Genomic DNA, 24,302 nt, shown 5'->3' with positions numbered 1-24,302 from the left:
CAGAGCTGAAAAGTGGGCCAAAAAAAATAGAAGCGTGTCCACCTGGGTTTCATATTTCCATCACTGCTAATCGGAGCCAGTTGGTTGGAGCAGAAACCAATAAATACCCCTGACTACTGCAGACATTTGACCCTGAAATGAATGCCGACTGTAACCTTTCCCATTAAATACAAAAATAGTTATCTTACTTTACTATACTTTCTTTATCAAGAAAGGGGCTTTTCAGAGGAGTCTGGAAAAAGATAGTTTTGTGAAGTAGAAATATATTTTTGATTAACTCTGATCCCATTCATCAATTTGTTATGAAGCTCACGTATACATTGCAACCCCTTTAGGGTGTCCTAACATCAAGGTTGAAAATTAGCAGCTTAAAAAAGTGGATCTCTTTAAAACAAAATTCAATTTTTAACAGTACACATTAAGGATATGAGCTCCACAATGTTTCAAACAAAAAAAATGTAATTCTGCCTTACTAGAAAAAAAATCTGATTATGGCTATTAGCAATTCTGTACATATTACATTCTTCATTTCACACCTCAATGATGGAGACCTCTGTAATGTAACAATGAGGTGATTCACTGTTACACTGCACGCCCGCTACATGCTTATAAATCATGCTAGATGAAAATAATCTTGCAAGATGCCATGATCGATAGAGCACAAATCAAATCTCATCACATTAACTAACAGCACCTCATCCATAACCTCGGTCTCTTTTGTCTTCCCTCTGCCACCATCAGCTCAGCCCTGATTCACCCCTGTCACCAGCAGCATCATAATCAATGCTCCCTCACACCATCCAAGTGAGCGGCTGCAGCACAGTGGGTCAGAGCTGCTCACCAGGGCCCATCTATCACAGACCTGCGCGACAGGGCCCTGTGACAAACTAATACTGAGGCGGCGGGCCTCGGGTCCTGCGTGCTCCAACAGGCAGGGAGGGGGTCAGAGGGCAGCACAATGTGACCGTGCTCCGGTGTTAATTGGCACGGCGAAGGCGTAGGTGGCATGTGGGAGGTTAGAGATGGATGGAGGGAAGAGATGGGAGAAGTTCATGCGGTGGAGAAGATGAAACAGAGAGAGAGAGAGAGATGGGTCAATGTGTGGATGGAATATGGATGACAAGATAGTTGGAAGGTAAATTGGGTTTTCTGACAGTTGTTCAGAGAACTGTCATATCAAGGAGATAGGTGAATATTTTAAGAGAGGTTTCAGAAAAAACACTCTTACTTTTTGCAGAACACCTACAAAGCTCGCGCACACACACTCAAAAGTATTTCAGACACACACCACCTCCCACAAATCTTGGCACATCCTGTAACTGCCTCTAAAACCATTGCAACTCTATCTTTAAAAGCTATCACCGGCAGATCAAATCTAAGTGATGGAGTGTAAAATGATATCACCAAACGCAGACCTTACTGGCAGTGTTACGCATTGCCCTTAGAGTCACTAATAAAACATAAGTCTCTGCTAGCAGGAGCTGTAAAACTCCATAGGAATCCATTCACTTTGGCTGGTTAATTAGCATCATGAGGTTTTACTGAGCTGCAATAGCACTTAGGTTCAAGGCTCGCTATTAGTCTCCACAGGAGGTGCCGGGGTTATGGGCGATGCAATCGTGTCAGATATAGTGTGGTCAGTTAATGGGCTTTACCTTGGCTGATAACACTAAAGGACAAACACACTGTCAAACACTGATTCACACGCATACTCATGGTGGAGAAAAGTGTCACTTTTTATTACAAATAATCTTGCCGCAGAGTTCGGTTAAAAATGTTTTTTTCTCAGTTGGGCCAATAAGCCAGAGCTGAGCTTGTAAATGCTGAAATGAATCTTAATTCTGATAGTTTTTGCACTATTGTCAGACAGTATTGCTTGATTGTTTTAATTTTTGAAAGAAATTCGATCATATATTGACACTTAATTTGGCCATCACTTACAAATGAGCATTTACTTATAGGGTAAATTCAGCATTTTTTAACCTGGACCCTATTTTTCTTTTTCTTTTTTTAACTGTTTTAACTTGGTTGAGTAATGAGTGAGACTGCTGTAGCTGTACCGTTCAGGGCATGTTTGCAAAGTCACTTAATGTCCACTTAAGTTCTTGTTTTTGCCATTAACAGGCTGTTACTGTAAGCGTCTAACAACTTATGGAAATGCTCCCTACAGAGATATGCTTGTTATTTTAAAGAGTAAGATCCTTTTTGTTAAGCCAGAAACACACACAATTGCTACTGTCAAACCCACCAGACTCCATTTAAATAAACTTTTATTTTATCATCATAAAACACACTTTATTCAAAGTCGACACAAGCAAAATGAAAATGAACAAAACTGTCTTGGGTCATCTTTCCGCTGCCCCTATAGTCACCATGTCTGGTTTGGTTGAAATAAACCCCCAACTCACCCAGTTAGATGTGAGAATATGCTGCCTCTAGACACACTTATGTTATTGTTTATTTAAAAGGAGTCTGGTAGAATTGCCACTGGCAGTTTCTCATTAAACAAAAAGGATCTTACTCTATAAAAAAAACAGATAAATCTCTGTAGGGATACTTTCCATAAATTGTCAGACACTAAAAAAAATTATCTAAGCCTGTCAGTGGCAAAAACAAGCACTTATATTGGATATAAATTAACAGTTCGGACATGTCCTGAGTGGTTACGCTGCAGCCTGTTTCACCACTGCTGGCTGCAGACCCCTCGTTCAAGACTGAGCCAATTTCAGAAACTGTTGCTAGTCACTTAAAAATAGGGTCCAGGTTAAGAAATACCAAACACATCCTTAAAACAACTTCCCACACTGTTTATCTAGCAGTTTTGTTTGGTTAATTCCTGAATCTCAATGTTTTCTTTTTTAATTCCATTCCTTTTAATAGGTGGAAACAAACAAAATGTAGTACAACTTATCAGTAAAATATGACAAAAGTGCATTAGCTGGGGCGCCTGGTGGCTCAGTGGATAGAGCAGCACCCCATATATAGTCACCCCCTTTCTGTCTCCCCTTTTCATGCTCAAGCTGTCCTGTACATTAAATGCAATAAAAGCCAAAAAAAAAAAAAATCTTTAAAAAAGTGTATTAGCTGTTCACAAAGACTGACTAAAGTAGTAGAATAATAGTACTGCAGAATTCTGACTTTCCTGATTGTCAGACTGTCGAATTCAGAAAGTTACAAAAACTGTTGGAAGCGGTCACCCCAATTCCCGAGTCGGAGAGGTGTGTGCGAGGGGGTTCAGATGCTGTTCGATGACCCAACAAGCACTTTGTTTGAAGCAAAGATGACAATCATTATCAAATTTAATAATGTTTAAATGTCAAATGCTTTGTGTCCATCAAATTATAGTATTAATTCTAATCTGTAATGAAGTTCAGCTGCTGACTCTCTGATGGCAAGACCACCATAGAAAGTAGATTAACCCTATGAGGTCAGTTGAGTTGACTTCTGTTTGACAGTTCACTGTAGAGAGCAACAGGAAACAGGGAGAAAAAGAGTGCGGGGGTTTGACTTCCAACAAAGGCTGCAGACTGATTTTGAATCAGTCACATGAGTATCACACAGCTGGGCCACAAGGACGCCCTGAAATAAACTTGACAGCATGGCCGCCCTGTCACAACATAATATTGCAGCATCCTGGACACCTCTTCACAGGGATTTATGTCAGTGGAGCTGGGAATGGTCACAATAAAGTCAAAAGGAGCAGTGGTGTCATTAATCACGGAGAACAGGCTGGCTGTGGCTAAAAAGCTCCGGCTAAAACAATTACCTTCTCACCAAATGCTGTAAGAATTGGTCTATTTTTATTGCATACAATAGTTTGACCTTTTCCCTATTTGGTATGTGGATTGGCCAGTGACACTCGCTTATGCTTTGGAAATTCTAAAAAGAGAAACAAGCGTCCGTGCCAGCAGCGACAGCAGTGTGCAGATGTTGATTACCAGGTGTCTGTTGGCACACAATGTGACAGTGTAGCAGTGTGGCAGAACTTCAAAACAATGATTTAGTTACCTGTCAGTCCATGTTACTCATGTTTATGAGTTTTTATTTGTTTGCATCCAATTTGGGCAAACATCAAACAAAATTGCTTTTTAAAAAAAAAAAAATCAATTATGACTAGTTGGGCCACATTCAAAGCTGCTGTAAAATACTCTGTACACAACTGTGGCTACATAACAACAGTATTACTTTACATATTGAATTTTGCATTTTGTTATGAATTTTGCTGGGTGGGCTAAGCATAGGTAAATGGTTGAAAGAGATGGACGGGATAGAAGTTGAAGATAAAAAAAGAACAGAGACACGCTCAAATTAACGACACAGAAATTAAAGAGCTGGACATGTTGAATAGCAAAGCTTCTAAAATCACAGCTTCAAGTAGCTTTTGGTTTAATTAAAAGTTAATTTTAGCTGATGTAACTGATGACAACATTCCAGGTATGTTAAACTCTTGTTTACACTTTGGTTACTTGACTTAATCTTGACAAGCAAACTGGAGCATCGTGGTTGAAAAAGACATTGAAGCCACAGGCTGCAGACAGAATGCCTCTCCCGGGGGGATCTCTTAGCACAGTGAGTAATGACGCAATGACCTGGTGGGTCAAAGGGCTGACCTGCTCAGGACAGGGACAGAAGGGCCAGGACAGGGACCAAAGGCCAAGAGGTGTAGGTGTTGAGTGTGGGTGTCTCAATGTTTGTGCTTGTATCCTAACTACTGGCTGTTTAAGCGCACATTAAAATGAAGTGTCCTTGTGGAGTCTGTGGCTCATTGACTGTGAAAAGGGGTCAACAGAGGGCTTGATCTGAACCAGCTGGCCTTAATGATGCTGAGACAGCGGTGTCAGCCCACTCACACATTTACATCTCTTTTGCACTTTTTACAAATGTGTATAAATTTAAAGAATATTAAAAAATATTTCATGGAAGGATACAAGCAGTGAGGTTTGCAGTCATCATAAGCTTGTCAATGAAGGACCATGCTTCCTTTAGGATATTTTACAGAATGAAAGGCATGGAATAACACTGGAAAAGCTTGAGAAGATCATCCAGTGAAAACGGACTGTTGAACCCACAAAAGGTTGAAGTCCTGGTAGAAACATGAAAAATCACTTTCCTTTCTACTCCGAGACACTTCAAGCCCCTCGGCCTTTGTTGGAGACACCACCTCCAACACTCCACCGCCAGCTCCTGCGCTGAGAGACGGCAACAACATCTGCTGGCTCAGAGATTGATTAATTGGCTGATCGGGCGCCCGCGGTGTAAACTGATTGATTGATCATCTTGTGGTCGGAGCTGCCTTTATCTAGAGCCCTGGGGAGCGAACCTCTGGAGGTCCACAGTCATCTGTCATGTCCAACACACAGGGGAAGACGGAGGAGAGATGAAGAGCTGTGGGTTCATTACCGAGACATGGGGGGCATGTATGGAGGAAGTCTCAGCCAAGATGGGAACAGGGGGCATGCCGAGAGAACAATGGGAACATGGGGACAAAGGGGCTAAACATGAGAGGAAGGGAGAAGATACTCTGGTGCTTGTAGAGAGAAAGAGAGACTTATACAAAGGCAGGAAGAGTGTGGCCAAGCCAATAACAACATAGGGACAGTCTTGTCCAAATACAAACTGGAATGAAAAAAGTGTCATGTCAGTTTTCTCATTTATATAATTCTACCACAAAGGCTATTTGGGGCACGCTATAGCAAGAACTTGTCATACTCATGGGATCTCCCACATTTGGACAGAATTGGAGAAGAGCAAAGTTGTAAAAAAGAAAACAACAATTTGACAATTTTGAAGAAATACAATAAAAGGAATTATATTTTCTTTTTTTGGCAAAAATGGAAGTTATCACTATACTGACGTGTGATTCCAGTGAATAATTCTAGAAAGAAACGTGCTGTCTACCCTGAGTTATGAAGATGAATAATGACCAGAAAAGTGTTTTTACAAAACATTATGATGTCAAAATGATGTTGACCTTTGGCCCTTTGTATATGAAATGACATCACTTTACCATCTTATCATGTTGGCATTAATGTGAAATTTGTCATAATTAGCATATGAATTCTTGACTTATGGACATAAAAGGTACCTTGTGTGGTCACAGTAACTTTAACCTTTGACAACCTGATTCTAAAAAGTTAGTTCATTGATAAATCCAAATGAATGTTTGTGCCAAAAATGAAGAAATTCCCTGATGTATGGTGTTTAAGACAATGAGATGGACGGCGGACAACAAGAAAACATAATGCCTCCGGCCACAGTTGTCACTGGCTCAGAGGCATAATAATCAAATGAAATTAAGTACAGTATATTTATTCTAAACATTTCTTAACTGAAATTACAGAACAATTACTGCTTTGTGTACCATTTCCAGAAAATTACATATACTGTTATTGAAGATTTTGGCCATATTGCCTGTTCCTATTGACCAGAAGAAGATGGCATGTAAAAACAAGCGTGGAGAATACTTGTGCGCATTCATTCAGACGGCACAAAATTCCTTTACTTGACAGCAGAGGACACAGTGAATGACCTGAGAGTGTAAAGGAGGCATATTGTCTTTGGACAACAGATGTCCCCAGGGAGCAAACGAAAGACATTACGTGGAAGACATGCAGCGAGAAAAAGGGGACAGCCTGAGGATGTGTTGCTGACATTGGACCTTTTGGATAACTGAAGCTGCGTGCGTCTGACCCGTCACTGTGCATGTGCCCGCAGCATGTGAATCCACACTTTGATCCATCCGCATGTTAAAAACCATCCTAGTGTCTGTGTAGGTGACTGGATCTTTCTGTGATCACGGCTGTGAGCATACTGTACATTTCCCAGTGCTCATGCTGTGTATCAATGCATATTCATTTCACCCAGCAGCAGGTGGTCTTCCCAGGCATGATGGAGACGGGAGGGGGGCCTCAGTCCACCTTCAGCTTCTGTCTATAAAGCTTATGTCAGCAGATCCAGGGTCACCTCTAATCAACTAACCCCTTTAGCTGAATACATTCCTTTTTCCCCTATTCCTTGATGCCCTACTTACCTACTGTTAGCTGTCACAACAGCTAACTTTATAGGGATGCACAGAAAAGAGTCATTTAGGAGTTGTTTTCTTCTTGTAAATCACAGGTTAGCCTGTTCACTTTTAAATGACTTGCAAGCTTTCCACTAACACGTCAAATTGTATCAATAAGTAAATAAATACTTCACCAGAGAATTCCTGCTTGCAGAAACAGTTTCATACTGTTGCTCTTCCTCTAAGATTATTTGACATTTTTTTAAAGTCAACACTTTTTTATGTAGCTTTGAGAGCTGTTTTGGATTGGTTTGTTTCCTAATTGGAGTTTGTAACCTTTTTTTGAAAACGGCTTTGTGAATCAATATCTCTTTCTCTCTTGTCTGCTCTCTATTTATTCCCCTCCCTTTTATCCTCTTTCCATTCCCTCACCGCAGCGATATCTCATCTAGATTTTCTGCTCCTCGACTCCCCTCTCGTCTACGTTCCCTCCATATGTTTAAGTTCTTTCCATCGTTCAATCAAAATCTCTGCCTCGAGCACCATTAGCTGAGCCGACTGTTCACTACTATAGAACCTCATTAATACCGCTCTCCTGTCAGAGCCAGGAGGGAAAACACAGAGGAGGACCAAGAAAATGGAAAAGGATGAGCTCAAAAGAAAATACCTGTCATATTACACATCCAACATATCTACTGTACTGAGACACACACACACACACGCACACACACGCAATGCTTCATCCAAGTTAACACAGGATACTTGCTTTTTTAACATTTGCATACCAATATATGGCCAATTAAGTGTCAGTTAAAGTGAATGAAAGGGAAATAAAGTAAATATTGCAAACCCATTCTCAATAATATTATAGGGTGCAAAGAGGTCGCGGCACCATCACGAATCCAACAAGTCTTTCTAAAGGACTCCTTCAACCTCCAAATGACGCTTTGTATATCAGTTATACCCTTTTTCCACCACCTTCTACCTTCATAACTAAATGATAGCCTCCTTTCCCATTGCCAGTAGGCCACAGCTGTGAACACAGCACTGCAGCAGAGAAGTACCTTCCTGTTTTGTTTGTCACACAATAACACAAACAAACTGATCGAGGCAGTGGTTGAACAGCAGCTCTCATGTTAAGTCAGGTAAAATTACTGTATTTGTCAATGGGGTCTGGCTTTGAAGAGAGCAGAGATTAAGTTACACTTTCAGCTCAGTTCCCCATCAGAAAGGTCTGTTTGGGAAGTAGTGAGCATATAACTGGACAAATGAGACTTGGATAATTCTACAAGAGCTGTGTGAATTTGTAAATTGATGTTTAGATATAGATATTTGCTTTTAAATGCAGACCCCTATGACTTCCATTTATTAAGACATTTCTCTTTTTGGATTCTCAATTCATTGGAGTCATGCAAGAAAAACATTATCTTTACAAATTTAATGTAACACAGGATGAGTAATTCATATACAAATGGTCATTTGTTGGTGAAATACTCCTTTAAATCACCTAAAACCTGCCACAGCACACTCTTAAACCCACTAAAATTATCATGCCATTGTTGCAGTCACTCTGACCAAAAAAAGAAATCAATTTTTCCCTAACTGAATATTATACAGTTTCCATATGAGTGTCTTTAGCTGTAATGAATGGCTGTAATTAAAATCTGCAAGTAACTCTTGCTGCATTCACTAATGGGGACATGGAGTATATGGAGGAGAAAGAAAAGTCAAACTTTAAACAAGTTTTGTGATCTTTTTTTCTGGATTTTCTGTAAAGTACACAAAACTCAAATTTTCAGCGATGCATTGTGCTGAAAGTGCTATTAGGTAATTAGTTTCTGTTTACACAAATCAATTGCTTTCACGGCTCAGACAAAGGTGAAAAAGAGCATGCAGCACAATAAGCCAATTCTTGTCAGTTTTCAAAAACGTTTAGAACAAATGAGGATGAATACATACATAAATACATATACCGCCCATTGTGGCTGAGGCAGTAAATTGACTGTACAAGCTCTCTTGTCAGAAAGAAGCTTCCCTGACACCAGTATCCATCCATCAATCGAAGCGCTGCTGTATCCCGGCCCCACCGCTGGCCGCTCGCAGTGCCAATTAGCTGACAGGGTAAGGGCTTGGCGCAGAGTGCCAGCCACGGGCCCTGCCAATTAGAGCCTGACCTCCCGTCTAACCCCAATACTGGCACAATGTGTGGGCACCACACCCTGGGCAGGGGTGAGGTACAGCCGTCAATATGTAAAGGATGGTTGAGTGGACACCCGCCAAGACGTGAGGGAGAAAGCATTACAAAGACAGAGGGGAGAAAGAGTGAGAGAGAAAAACAGACACATCTATATACAGTAGGAAACAATCAAAAGGGCAGTGCCGCAACAGAATAGCTGCTCATTTAAGTTGATCACACAAACATTTAATATCCACTGAGCAAACAAACAACCATTCATAAAAGACAAAACTTGTATTATTCACTGAACTCTTAACTAAACTTAAGGCTGAAAGCTTTGCATTTCAAAACATCAACTGGAGATAAGAAAATACCCAGGGATATAGCCGATTATCAGTTTCTCTGTTTGTACTTTTTCAGTAGTTTTAATAATTCATCAATGCCATCATGTAACCTTCATAATATATCCACAGTGAGTGATATATTCCCCCTCCAGGCCTTTTAGTGTCTGCTTGTTAGATCTGAAATTGTAGCTCCCCCTCTGGGCCAGTCAATGAAAACTCTGATAATGCTGAAGAGCAGTGGTACCATATATACATTCTTTGATTCAGCTAAGTCTAAATCTAGTGAGAGTTAACTGAAATTTGGTTTGCCATAGAAAAATAGACAAATAAATAACGCGCAGGGCCAAGAAGATCAATTGGATATTCCATTAAAAAGAACCAAAGTACAGATTTTTGTCCAGTGTCATAAAATATTTGTTGCAAGAGTGTAAATATCAGAAGCATCTTACACAAGATATTAATCTGAAACATGTTCCTTCTGGCAAAACATGCTCCTCAATAAAAAATAAATAAATACAAATCATAAATTCCCTTGGATGTTTTTGTCTATATTCAGAAGTACAGCAGACATAGTATTCTATTATGGATTAAAGGTTTGTTGGGTTTTTTTTTTAACAGCTAAATAAGTAAATACTTCAGAAATTACTTTCCCGCGGGCTATAAACAGTTACAGATACTTTGTAACTGTTTACAGCCCGCAAGTATCTGACAGAAAACAGCTACAGAAGCTGTTAAATGGCAGTAGATTTATGAGTTTATCCAAAAGACTTGCACCCTACAGTATGTGGTAACACAGGTCTGATGGGATGGTTAACAGGGTTGCATGACTAATCAAAGCATAAGATCCCTGTTTCACTCCAAATTTAAACTTGAAAGACTGTGCTATTGCTCTTTTTCCTCTCAAAGGGGACCTATTAGTCCTTCCTGTCATACATTATACTACAATGATGGATATTTCCAATAAACTTTGCCAAAGTTTCAAATAATGAGGTGAATGAATGTTAAAGTAATCCCTGTGGGGAAAAAAACTTTAGACTTTTCTAAATACTCTGTTTCTAACCTTCTTTCTACTGCTCCAAGAGGATGTCAACACGTGGACAAATTTCTTTAAATGGTCATCTGCTCCAGGCACCCTACTGTAAGGATTTACATGGTCTGCTACATGGAGCTACATCCTAACGTCACGTGAACATGCAGTCATAGTTGCTGTTGTTGCAAATAACTCCCAAAATACTGATCATTTTCCTGCTGGAACAAATGCAATTGTGTATAGAAGCTTCTAATTGATTTTTATGGTAGAAATTGCCGCTATTTGCCATAACAGTCATTCCCCAGCTGTAGGTACACTGCTACATGTAGCCAATTTCGGATCATGTTCCTGCTGGAATATGTGCAGTTGTGTTCAGAGGTATTTATCAGTCATTTTTAATGGGGGTAAAGTGCCAATATACATAGTATACTGACAAATGAATCAGTTCCTAACTAGGAAAAATCGTGTTCTTCTTATATTGGAGAAACAATATCCTCTGTTGTACACTAGTGGTCCTATTTGTTTGAAGAGCCTTCAACTTTGGGTCATTCTGTGATTTATGCCACGTCACCCTAACCCCTTCCGCAGCACTTCTACAGTGCAAAAAGCACCTGAAAAATCATTTCCAACTTCATACAAATCAAACAGACTGACAAATCTCTTAAACCCAGTTACATGAAGCCTGGCAGGGGTTATGCTTACAACAGCTCAGAGAACTGGAGTCAAAGATAGGATGCAATTTGTCCTTGGTGAGCAGAGCATATCCACAAAATATGTAAATCACAGTGTACCACTACCTCTCTTTATCTCATTCAAAAGTAAAAGACATGAGGACCTTTTCTCCCCTCAATCTTCTTTATACTCTGTGATGTGGAGGGAAAAAAATAATAAGTTTAGAGAAAAAGAAATGTTTTTTTATTTCCTCTCTATTTTTTTTTTGTTTGAAATACCACCAGCGGGCACCAATTCAAAACCCAGCAAGTCTCCTTTAATACCTGGGAAATTAAATTGTCAGCCCATTATCAGCCAGGTCCAGTCGGCTGTATCTAAAATGCAACAGCGCGCAACTGAAGTACACAAGATTTTCCAAAAGAAGCAGGACATTTGCTGGAGACTGCAGTTTTTAGAGGGGAGAGGAGCAACGGGGTGAGCAGAGGGGGACTTGCTGCATTAAAAATGTTAAGCTTTACCCAAAGTCATTTTCAAGCCAGCCAAGCATCAAATGGAACACAGTTTAAGGAAAGAGTAGGGACTGATTTTCTCCAGGAGCTCTGACAGGATGGACATGGTGTGTGTGTCTGAGGGTGTGTGTGTGTAGGGAGCAAACAAACGCTCTTGGTATGCTGTATTATCCCTTGCTGTGAAAGCAGAGGTGGCGGAAAAATCATGGAACATCACATTAGCTACTGGTGTGTGTGTGTGTGTGTGTGTGTGTGTGTGTGTGTGTGTGTGTGTGTGTGTGTGTGTGAGAGAGAGAGGAAGAGATAAAGATGGAAACAGAGGGAGCAACAAAAGCATGATAAACAACGACAAGGCTGATAGGTAGAACAAGGCTCTGGATATCAGCATTCTGTTTTTATGGGGCCTCATCTTTGTATCAGCAAACATTTATTTCACTGTCACATTTAACTATCTCCGGTATTAATGGGTTTTTTTTTAATGCAGCTTCAGCTCTGTTTTCATTGATACTTTTTTATCGGGTCTATAATAGACCTGTATCTGCAATTATGATCTGCTGAGAGGCTCAGAGAAGCTTATTTTTCAAGTCATACTCTTCAATCATATATGCTAAGTACACCTGTAACTTATATGGTTAGCGGACCTTAAAAGAGCAAGGCAATAATTTTACTGATTTAAAGAAGTATTTCACCGATTTAAAGCAGGCGCTCACATAAAACTAGGCTGTCTCTGCGGTATAGGGACGCAAATACTTCTGAAATTGGTGCTACATGATGAGAGAAAGCAGAGAAAAAGGACGTTTTTTCTCAATAGGTAAAAAAACCTACAATTGCCAGAATGTTATGTGCCTGTTCAGACTAATAAATGCTCCCAATGGTGGGTGATTTGATGTAGAAAGGTTCGTGTGAAACAATGGCGGCCGGTGATCTTATATAGTAATTTAACGATAAGCTGAAACATTTTCTGAGAAATAAGCAACTCAGTAACAGCATTTTGGTTTATATTTGATGTGAAGGGAGATTCACTAGTTCCGTAGTTAATTGATCGTAAATGGTATTGGTGTCTCTGACAGATAAAAATTAAATAAATGGACAAAGCTAATGTTGGTCTCAAGATATACTTTGGCACATCCAAAGTTTGGCACATTTTTTAAAATCTTTCATATATTTAAAAAACAAAAACAAAACAAAACTTAAGTGATGAGAGGACCCAATGTGAGCTGAAAATAATGTTGACAAGGCACCACCCTCAGGTGAAATGCAATTTTTTGCTGACGTTTCAAGACTGATGTTTCTAGAATAGTGTTTTTTTCATTTCAACACTAATATGCTTGTTATATGATGACAAAACCATCAACCACTTTTAAAAAAGCCCACCCTTCTTTAATGATCTCATAAAAAAGGTCAGACTTTCATCAGTGTCATAGTTTTTTGTTGATATTACTATTACTACTATATGTATGATTGATGGCCTATACACTTTCTGATAGAAAGGTCTCCATCAGTGTGTCTCCAAGCTTTTATTTATAGTTGTTTTTATGATTACCTATTCTCATTTCGGAGCATGTCCCTTTGACATGATTGTGTACAGAGAATCAGCAGAGAAAACAAATCAATTAAACAATTAGCTTTTGGTTAGTTAAACAAATCTTAACATATTCTGTGGTTATGTATTTATATATGTAATACTGTTGCCCAGTGTCTCTCAATCAGTGTTAGCTTAAGGTGTCAAATCAAAAGAAAAAAAGAAGAAAAAAAAAAACTGAAAAAAAAGTAAACGTAAGATCTGAGGGTTTTAGACTAGTTGCCAAGAGTAGGCAAAACCATTGCCGCCAGGTAGACCCCACCTCGGTCACTGTTTGGAGCCTGGAAAGATTGATGACCTCGTGTTTGATTGAAAAGTCTGCCTCGGGGTTAGAGCCTATGTCTCGGTGAAACACTGTGGCCAGTGATTGATTGGCCACTGGGCCAGTTTGGCTCTGCAGGGAGCAGAGATGTTGAAAATCAAAAGGAGGGGACGGCGGAAGTCTGTGATTTCATTAAAACACACATGTGTGCACTGACAGATGGTTGTAGACTGTGAATAAGTGCGTGACTCGTGTGCTAGTATATCTCTCTGTCAAAACTCATCATTTGTCAGTACATAAAGACCAAATAATATTTATATTGAGCTCATTCATTCACTGGTCTTTTCTGCTTTTATTTCAGCCGGTCTCCACTGCAAAGAATCACAGATTCCTCACTGATGTTGCTGGGAAATTAAGCACTAATTGACCTGTTCTCTAATTAAGGGTTTATTTGTGTGTAATGACTCTACTAAGTAACTCCTTGATGAGGCCATCTTGACCAAACAAAGCCAACAATCAGAGTTCTTCCACACCAGGCTGTCTGATCATTAAATAACACTCATCCAGAAATGATTCTGAATGACCACATGATGAGAAGATAGTCTGTCTTTATTAGGATGCCAAGATTTTTAGAGACAAAACAACGCAGTGAGAAGTGTTGCGACTATTTTTTTTTTTTTTATTAGTGCAAATTTGACCGACTTGACCTTTTGTTATTTGTAGCTACTGTGATCTCAGAAGTGAAGCTTTTTCTCCAGTTCTGGACAAGCAAGGCATAATAAATGACAAATACAACTTCACAGAAACTATGGATCATCAAAGGCTCATCTTAGTGTCAATCATTCAAATAGTAATTGTCTGCCTGTTTTGTATCATCCCAACAGCTGAGCAAAGTGCATGCAAAATGCAAAAACCCTGAAAAATGATGATGTACTTCTCACAAGGGCTACATCCAATGATTATTTTCATGGTTGATTAATCTGTAGATTTTTTTGCCATTTTAATCAACTAATTGTTGGGTCTATAAAAGGTCAGAAAATTGTTAAATATTAATCAGTGTTTCCCAAAAGCCAAGATGATGTCCTCAAAATGTCCACAACCCAAAGATATTTAGACATAGAGGAATGGGTTGATTAAGAGATAACAGGCCCCAAGACACAGATATCCAAAGGGCCCCAACACCTCTCCTACACAGCAGCAGGACTTCTGGTTACTGTGCATCATTTTGTGGTTTTGTGTCTTTGTGATAATCTTGGGTTTGTTTTAATAGTTTTGTGTCTTCTTGTGGTTGTTTTGTATCTTTCTATAGTTCTTTGAGTCTTTGCAGTCATTTTGTGTCTCTTTCAGCTAATTTTGTGGGTTGTTTTTTTTTTGTTCTGTGTCACTTTGTAGTTATTTTGTGTCTCTTTGTGGTTGTTTTGCCCATTTTTGGAGTTATTTTGTATCTGCTTTGCAGTTCCTTTGCATCTCTTTTTGGTCTTTATGTGGTCATTTTTTCAGGCTCTTCCTGGCTGGTAGGTATTTATTTTAGGTGACATCTTGCAGATAAAAGCCAGGGAGTTCCCAGAAACTTTGTCCCCTGGGCCTGTGCCCTGTACATCCTTTCAGTAATCCATCCACGCATAAAGGAGAGAGGAAACCATAAAATATTAACACTAAAGAAGCTTGAATAACAGATTTTGAACATTTTTTTCTTTCAAATTACTCAAACATATTAATGGATACTTAAATTAGTTGGCAATTATTTTAACAGCTGTCAATGAAACAATGTATCAATAAAGCTCTGCCTCTAACTACCACAAACATTTCCACATCGGTGTTTCCCTTCCTTTTCCTGCAGTTCCCCCTGAGTGGCAGAACATGTGCAAACCTCGACATTGAACATGTTCCCCTCCAATGGCAAAACACCAGGAACCCAACAACAATGACAACGACAACACACACCCCTGCCTCCACTGCTGTGAAGTTTCAATTACTGGTGGACTTGGTGGCTGGCTACTGCCAGTCAGCCTGACAGGGACACGAGTGACTAGTGGTGGAAAAGCCTGAAGGACAAGCACTCCTACCAGGGTGGTAGGAACCATTTAGGGCCCGGGCCACTTCTGACACCACTATGATTTATATTAATAAACAATTCACTGCTTTAACTGGCAAGTCCAATCCTTGTAATTTCTCTGCTAATTTAACCAATCATCATAGGTTTCTGTAAGTTTCAGCAATCATAGCAGTCCCCAGCATAACATCATCAAACTCACTGTTTTGAATGTCTCACATTTACGAACAAAATATGCTGCTAAAGACCATGCGAAGCAAATCACTGATTATACGACAAAGGTGGGTGTAAACTGATCTACTTACAGATCTACTGAGCATGCATAAAAATCAAGTTGAGTTAGATCAAACATACATGTTAGTGGTAGCGTACAAATCAGATACTAAGAATTGTGCGGTTTTATAATCATTGGAACAACACCAGGTTATTGTTACAGTCTGACCAGACTTTTATTTAGCCATGACAGTTAACGTCGTTTAAATGTTGCAAAGATGTTGCATACTTTAAAACGTGAATGTTTCACACGCATCTTCAACCCAGCAGCACAGGAGATCTATACAGTCAGGACAGTCTCAAGATGAACAGCCAAGATAGTGTCACAAAAAAATGAGACAGATGCAAGGTCACAGTGACCTTGCCCTTTGACCTATGACCGCCAAAAGATGGATGGACAACTTAAAAAACAAAATGCCTGAAAGCGGCAACATGCATCTCAGTTTTTAGGAGAAACTGCTGTGAAATCAGATATTTCAGGCCACAAAAACTCCAAAACTAGCCTGTAAAATCCTAAGGGGACTGATAATGGAAATGGATTGCACTTTGCTTGTGCTTCTCAAGGCGCCAAAAATATACATTTGAAAACAGCAATGTCTCTTTCCGGCAAATTCATGAAACTGCTTACAACAAGGTCTGTGGTTTATCTTGTTGTTGAGTTTATGAAGTGTTCTTTTTTGTTTGTTTGTTTTGTTTTGTTTTTGGCACTTTGAGCACCACAAGCCGAGTACCATCTAATTCTATTATATTGAGAGCTGGTAGACATCTTTACAGCCAATATCTCCAACACTCTCCAAATCACACCAACACAATTGAGATTGATGAATAGCACTACCGGTAAGAGGAAAAGTATGTATTTCTTATTTTGGGGTGAACCAACTCTTTAATTTAGAGTTTGGCAAGTCGACAGTAGAGCTATAATTCAACAAACTCTGGCTACAATAGTCATAGAGTAGTTGCATTCCTCATTTTAAACCAAAAACAAAAAATGCATATAATTTACAACAAATTACTGTTAATTCCTTCCCAAAATATGCTGAAACTTAAGGTGGTTTCCACCTTCTTTTTGTGTTTAAAATGGCAAGCTCAGAAGAGGTATATCACAAGATCAGGAATATATAAGCGGGATCTAAATCAATAAAATCTAAATGCTACCCAGCCCCGAGTCTAACCCCATGTCTCGGGGCAATTCTCCAGAATGGGTGTCACTGTAATTGGTGCAGCTATGGTTGCAGAGGTTATGGTCATTATAGGTGAGCGTGGGGAGGCATAACTGCTCAGAGCGTCGCTCTCTTTGTGTATGAAGAAGAGGAGGGACTGTATGGGGTCCTGCCGCTGACCGTGACCTGTATCTTAATGAGGAGGACAAATCAATACCACCCTGGACAAAGAACACAAGCACTACAGCTGCCATAGACAAATGTTTTTTTCAGTGGCAATGAACATGAAAGAAGGGCTCAGGTCAATTCGGTTTCAATTAGAACAATCTGAAGTGCAATAAAACCACAGATGCAATAACAGCTATATATAAAGTATACATATACACAAACAGTACTTTTCTTTAATAGAGCTTTTTTAACCTTTCAGTTTTGTGCTACAGCTTTTCCTTTTTCCCTCTTGTTTTCTTGCTATTTTTTTATCAATCATCTTACAGTTTCACATAAGACCCTGTTTCTATACACCTTTTCTTACTGATCATATTTCAAAAACACAACTTTAGGGCATCCTTGTGGCTTAGAAAAAGTCCCTGGTTAACATTACATTGGGTAAAATTCTTGAATGACATTCCCATCTCTCACTCAATATTTTTTGTTTCTTTCTTCTCTCTATATTAAACTGATAGAATTGTTTCAGTAATTTAAAAAAAAAAAAAATTTTCTGGTAACACAGCGAAAGAATGTGTTACTCACTAAAGCTGGGCACACACTATGAAAAAATTTGAAATGTTGTTAAATTCAAAATCCCGCTGTTTGAGAAAATGATCTGTGATGTAAAGCCAAAGCTCACAATTTGTGCGCTCACACTGTGCGGGTCGATCGTCAAGCCACGACCTGAGTGCCCACACTGTGTGTGTAAAATAAAACGGCCCGTCGGGCCCTGCGAGCTGTTCTGGCTTTGACAACTGTCAATAAAGATTTGTTTGACAGCTCAGAGGCAGAGGTACAGTTTATACATGAGGCAAAGGTACCAAAAACAGCATAAAAGTCAATATCTGCAAAAATGGGTCAGTAAAAGTAATGATACCCCCTTTCAAAAACACGCACGTGAGTTGTTCGGCTCCACAATTGAGTCAGAAAGAAGCTCTGACCATACAGCAGATTCCCAACTTAAGAAGGTTTTATGAGTCACCTACATCGTAACAAACTTCTGTAAATATACAGCCAACTTGAAACAGTTATGCACCGTTTTTCCAAAACACAGAAAACAATGGAAATCTTGAGCATTTTTGCAGCGTCAAGCTAACATAAACAGTAGGCTGTTTCAGCCCAAAAGTTCAATATTGTATAAAAGTAACAGTATAAAAGTAGTAAAGACTTCATCATGTATAGATTGCTCAAGGACACAACAGTGTAGCCTTTAAGATAAAACATGAGGTGTTAACAGGTTTACTGGGGGAAAAGGACTGAACAAATCACCTCTGAAAGCTCTATCTGCCACCAGATTATGTGCTTAGTACCGCAAACCACAACCTCTCCCTGGAGCTCTCTTTCGATCAACTTATTGACTTTGCTCCCCGATCACAACCAGTTTCACCTTCCAATTGTCCATGCTTATGTTCTTGTAAATGTAAGTTGTTGGGTAACTGATGCAGACGGGCTCTTTAGTTTAAGTAGAGGGGTAGTTAAAACACCTCATATGAAATTGAGCAAAAAGTATAGATGCTCATATTTTGAGTTGATTATCTTCAGAGTAGCTCTTTTTTTCTTTTTGAGAAAAAAAACCAATAAAGTCTCACACTAAGACACAGAGGGGCAGAAAGACAGACAGACGGGCAGGAGACAGAGGCACATACACACAAAAGACCTTAAAAACATGTTTTATGTTCAATCAAAGATGGGTTCACGGCGGGTAGCGGACAAACACAGAGTGAAATCACAATGGGTGGGAAGACGTCTTGGGCGAGAGGCTGCCTTTTAAAAAATGGAAAAGTCCATTTCGAGTTCAAAAGAACAGTGGCTGTGAGGAAGCGTCTGACTTGACAATTACATGAGTGGCACGAACGGCACTGCGCCTCCACGCCTCCACTGATAACCCGTCGGATTCTATTAAAACTCCAGCACTCCAAAAGAATGCTCAAACTGAGGAAATTATCACACAGGCACGTGCACGCGCGCACACACACACACATGCACGCACGCACGCACGCACGCACACACACACACACACACACACACACACACACACACACACACACACACACACACACACATTTCTAAAACAGTGAAACCCTCTGACAGTGACTCTTTTGCAGCAGTGTTTGCTTAAAAGTGGGTGTTGCCAGAAATCTGGAAAAAGCAGAAAAAAGCTTGATTTTGAACATACACCCTCCTAATGCAGCTGTCCCATTTGTAGCCTAAGCCCCTCCCACCAGATGACCATGGTCACGTGCACATGCTTCATACAGTAACCCAGTGTTTCCCATATATTGATTTATTTAATCTTATCTCATTGTAGAAAAATGCACAGCTCATTCGCTCAGCCCCTCCTCACCCTCTCCCTCAAATATTAAACCGATAGACTGTATATAAAGATTGACGGCATAACAGCTCAGGCCAAAACATCTTGATCCCCCATGGTGGCTGGCTGCAGTACAGCCCGCCCACTACATGTCAAAAACTCAAGATGGCAGCGGCGGTAACCGGGATATTTTGGGTTCACTTTAGCATAGTGGGGCTAAGTGGGGATGCATTGTCTATCTTTATATACAATCTATAATCAGACCACAAATGACACAAGAATTAGCTAGATAGCAACCTCACAATCTCTACATCTTGCTCCTGAATGCTGTGGATTGCTTAGCTAACACTAGCTACATATCAGCTTGAAGCCTCGGATGTGAGCCTTTAGCTCTGATTAGCAGAAGGCTAAACTATTTTTGTCATTATTTTATCTTTAAGCGATATTGTCACTTGTTTTATTTTGTTTATTGCCAGTCTCTCTTTAAGACTCTCTTTTTGATACGTCTGTCTACCTTTTTTGGGTTGCTTTGCAGTCTAGGCAGTTGTTGCCAGTGCTGAAATTGCAACTACTCTGCAGAATTCTCCACCATTGAATCAAGATTTCACCAAAGGAACCTGCACATGCATGTGCATTTGTAGACCAGCCGATAGGAATGGCCTCTCTCTGAAATGACCCATAATTGGCCAAATTTTCCCATCACAGGCTAGATTTTCTAAAACCTGAAACAGAGCTAATGAGGTGTTTTCTCTCAGTCCACTTGAATCACAATCAGAGTTTATTTTTTTGCCAAAATAAAACTATCTACTCCAGCTTTAAGGATGTAGAGACAAAGTGGCGGGAGCCTATAAACCGGATTTACAATGAAAATATGAGTTACAGAAAAAGAATGAAACAAAGACTGTATATCAGTGTGAGGGCTCAGTCTCATATTGAATGCACAGCCACTGAAGTGCTGCTATCTGTACTCTCAAAGGCTGATGATGGCCCTGGGTTAGCCTAGGGGCCACGAGCAAAAGCTCCACAGCGTATAGGAGGATAAGTTCTCTTAAGTACAAGGAGTTAGTGCTTCAGCAGCATGCAGGCAATGACACGCACAAGGACTCTCCTCTGACGGTTCAGTAAGACCCACCACCACCCACAATGCAGCTCATATATTACAGATACAAAGCAGGTGTAACATTCTCGCCCTTCCTTCCCTCCTCCTCTCATTTGTCCTGTCTCCCTCTCTATGAAAAACAACAGAAATTAAATTACAGAAAACCTATGACTGAAACTGCTTTCTTCACAGATGCTGAGGGGAATAACACATCACATCATGTGTCTCCCTCACTCACCACCTCTCCCTCTTTCTCTCACCGCCTTTTCTTCCTTTCATTTTGATCGCCGTTCCAAATGAGGGATCCCTCATACACTTGTCCTGCGGCGTGGAATCATGTCAACGCTCCTCTCCTTCTCCCTCTCTGTCTCAACAAAATGATTCATTTTTCTATTACGGCGATGAGCGTGTGAAATGAGCTATATAATCAATAGCATAGGTTTGTAAACAGCAGCCTCACTCAAGGGAAAATGTGTTTTCTTTTTGAAAACAATACGCTGCCTCCGTGTGTGTGTGTGTAGTAAGAAACGCTCATCTGACAGTGTTTACAAGGGCAATTTACGGGAAATAAAGACACAGGCTGCCCAAAATAAAGGTAGCTTTTAAAATGCAGCAGAACGAACAGGCAGAGGAAGACGAAAATATGCTATAAGATGTGGATAAGGAGAGGCTTGCATGCTATTTGTTTTTTAAAATAACTTTTAACTGTGCTCTGAGTTTGCATTATGTAGATAAAGCTAAACTGTTACATTTCCTGTGTGCACTGAGGGATGGTGCGAGTATCGACACTGTCATGACCGTTCTATGACTTACTGCTCACAGCAATGCTCACACGCTCACAGCCCTGACATTTGTCACTGTACCAGGCCTGACCTGTCGATTACTGCAAATAGGTTCACCTCTGTGTGTCTGTGTGATAGAACAGGAACGTGTGAACGCAAAATGGGACCTGTCTTCATGTAAAAATTGCTCTCATCAGCGAGCCTGTGCTTGCAAGGTCATACAGTTAAAATGTTCAAAATCTGTTTGATACTGTGGTGAACATTTATTCAGCTGAATGTTAAAATGTATGAAACTGTTTGACAAGATGAAATAAGATGGTAAAGTTCACAGTAGCTGCCATGCATCAGTGCGTATGTTTATAAGCTGACTTACATAGAGTTGAGCGCGGAGCCTCTCATCCTCAGTGGCGATCCTCTCTCTTATCACAGCCTGCTGGATGCTCTCCTGGGCCACGGCCCGCTCCACAGACAGAATCCTGGACACTTCATCCTGCACCTGGGACTGGGCATCAGCCTGAGCCTGGGCTGCTGCTCGGGCCTTCTCTGATTCGATCCTGTGGAGCAGCAACATTTATTTAATTAAAACAAAACTATTTCAAATGTTATGTTTATGTTGTACAAAAATACTTCACAACCTGATCTAACTTCAGACTCAGGGTATAATAATACTGCACCACATTGTTCAGGACTACAGTATATACTACTCACTATTCTTTCCCCTACAGCTATCTCAATAATGCATGACTTGCTACTCAAATTTTCCGTGCACAAAAATATGCTGTGCACATATGTTGCGGACCACATACTGCACTGCAGACCCAAGTGTCTCTGTGTTGCCTTAGTACAACATGTGGTGAACCATAAGCTCACTTTAGCAGGTTCTTTAATTTCAACCAAAATGAAGCTACTTTGAAACTAAAAACTTCTGAAATAAACATTGACATATTGAATGCATAATATTGTAAGACCTAAATTACCTAAAATGATAATCTGTTAAGAACAGATAGTGAATGTCTTCATAGATATATGAAAGTAAGTTTTTTAGCGCAGCAGAAATACTTTGGTAAACTAAATGAGTATCTTTGGCACTTCTTGGGCTTGGGCAGTATCAGTTTTTTCATACCTTCCTGAACTTCACCAGCTTTAACAGTATATGATGATATTTGAGTAACAAAAAGAAAAAAAAACAGAAGGATGAATGGAACAGAAAAAAGTGTCCTTCCATAGATTCTTGTGGGAAGAACAGATGACACTTTTTGCTGCGGAGGACACTAGCACGTCAGTGGGCTGAATGGAGATGATGTGCTGTTAATGGTGGCAGACTGGCAGCTGGATAAAATCCTGTGGCTAATAGACTGCTTTTTTAGTTATAAGAAGTCATCTGAAGCTGAAGTTATATGTGACAATATCTTCATGATTCTGCATCTAGTAATATTTATTTGTTTGGCTCGGAGATCTATGAGGCATTTTTCTTTTTTGCTTGTCCTGTAACGTTATCCCCACTTGCAGTCACCATCTTTCTCAGCTTAGCTGTTCGTTCCACCAGTACAGACTGACCTCTGGTGGCAAAACCTCATTACAGCATCTCTGTATCCCTTTAATAGAGGGAGGAGCATCTTCATTTTAGACAGTGTTGAAAATCATAACTTAAGAATTTAGAAATACCTTGGTATACCATAAAACTGTGATACCACCCAAGCCAAGTGCTTATAGCACCACCCACAATCACATGCCTGTTGTACTGCATGCTGCAATGTTGCAGTGGCTCCCAAGAGAATTAAAAGGTCACAAATGCAATTACAGTGCTAATGAAGCATTGATATAGGCCAATATACTTGTTTATTGATTTTCAGACCTAATGTCAAATTCATCTATACACGTGTCCACGCTATTCCGCAGTGTTCAGAGAGAGGGCAACAATGAGAAGTCAAAAAAAGAAAGAAAAACTGAGTCAGTTGACACCTGTCAGACAGTCCAAATCAATTTATATCATTTCCAAATACTTTACATTCAAGAATGGTATGACTATAACTAATAGACAGCTCGACTGTTTTCCCCAAACAAGGATCATCAATCCAATGAAGCAGTGATATAGACAGAGGCAGTACGCTCTCTGCAGACACAGGACCACGATTTGAACCCTGTCACTGGGTTCTCATAGTTGCCTAGCAACGCACTCCTTACTCGGCGACAGTGTGCTTGATTGGAGAAGAGAAGGAACGTCCCTGAAACCCTGAAACCCTGAAAGTCTTCCTCTGCAAGGAATCAAACAGTGGTGGCAAGGTAGAATAAACACAGAAAAGACAGAGCGAGTGCCTGAGTGAATTACGGCAGACTGAATGAAGATGGCGGGGATCATACTAAACTTCTATCTAAGAAAAATCCAAAGAGAGCCCTGAAAGACAGCCTGGATGAGTAGTAGGCTGGTGACTGGTTTTGAGATAAATTGTACAGATAGGAAAATGCAATATGAAATTCCTTCACATTCAAACATCTATGGTCCATCAGTTGTTACTGGAAACAACCACAACAGTTGTTGAAATGCTTCCTTTGCTTTAAGTATTTTCAAAGTTGCACTTTAAAGAAGCATCTCACTGCTGGAAAGATGCAGGTTGGTCTCTTGATCTACTTTGATACTTTTTGTGTCCGCTGTAGCGGCATAGGTGGCGGGCATTACGACAATGCAGAAGTACAGCCTGTAGTGTTCGCTAAAAGTGAGGAGAGCCAGCAAAACTCTGCCAGATGACGTGTTTTGCATCAATTTGCATCATCTGGCAGAGTTTCACTGGGAGGCAACAAGGATGTCTGGGTACACGGAGAAAAGTTTCCCACAATTCAT

At 40.1% G+C, this 24,302-nt stretch overlaps 1 protein-coding gene across 1 annotated transcript in view; it reads right to left on the bottom strand.

The window, feature by feature from the left end:
* chchd3a (coiled-coil-helix-coiled-coil-helix domain containing 3a) overlaps window positions 1-24,302 on the bottom strand; it is a 90,539-nt gene that overhangs the window by 39,815 nt on the left and 26,422 nt on the right. The window contains exon 5 of the mRNA XM_042511231.1: window positions 21,837-22,017. Within this exon, the coding sequence (XP_042367165.1) occupies window positions 21,837-22,017 (181 nt within the window). The remainder of the gene's footprint in view (window positions 1-21,836; window positions 22,018-24,302) is intronic.

This window comes from Plectropomus leopardus, chromosome 22, assembly GCF_008729295.1.
Source record: "Plectropomus leopardus isolate mb chromosome 22, YSFRI_Pleo_2.0, whole genome shotgun sequence".
Classification (NCBI taxonomy): Eukaryota; Metazoa; Chordata; class Actinopteri; order Perciformes; family Serranidae; genus Plectropomus; species Plectropomus leopardus.
This window is presented reverse-complemented; position numbering and strand designations above follow the sequence as displayed.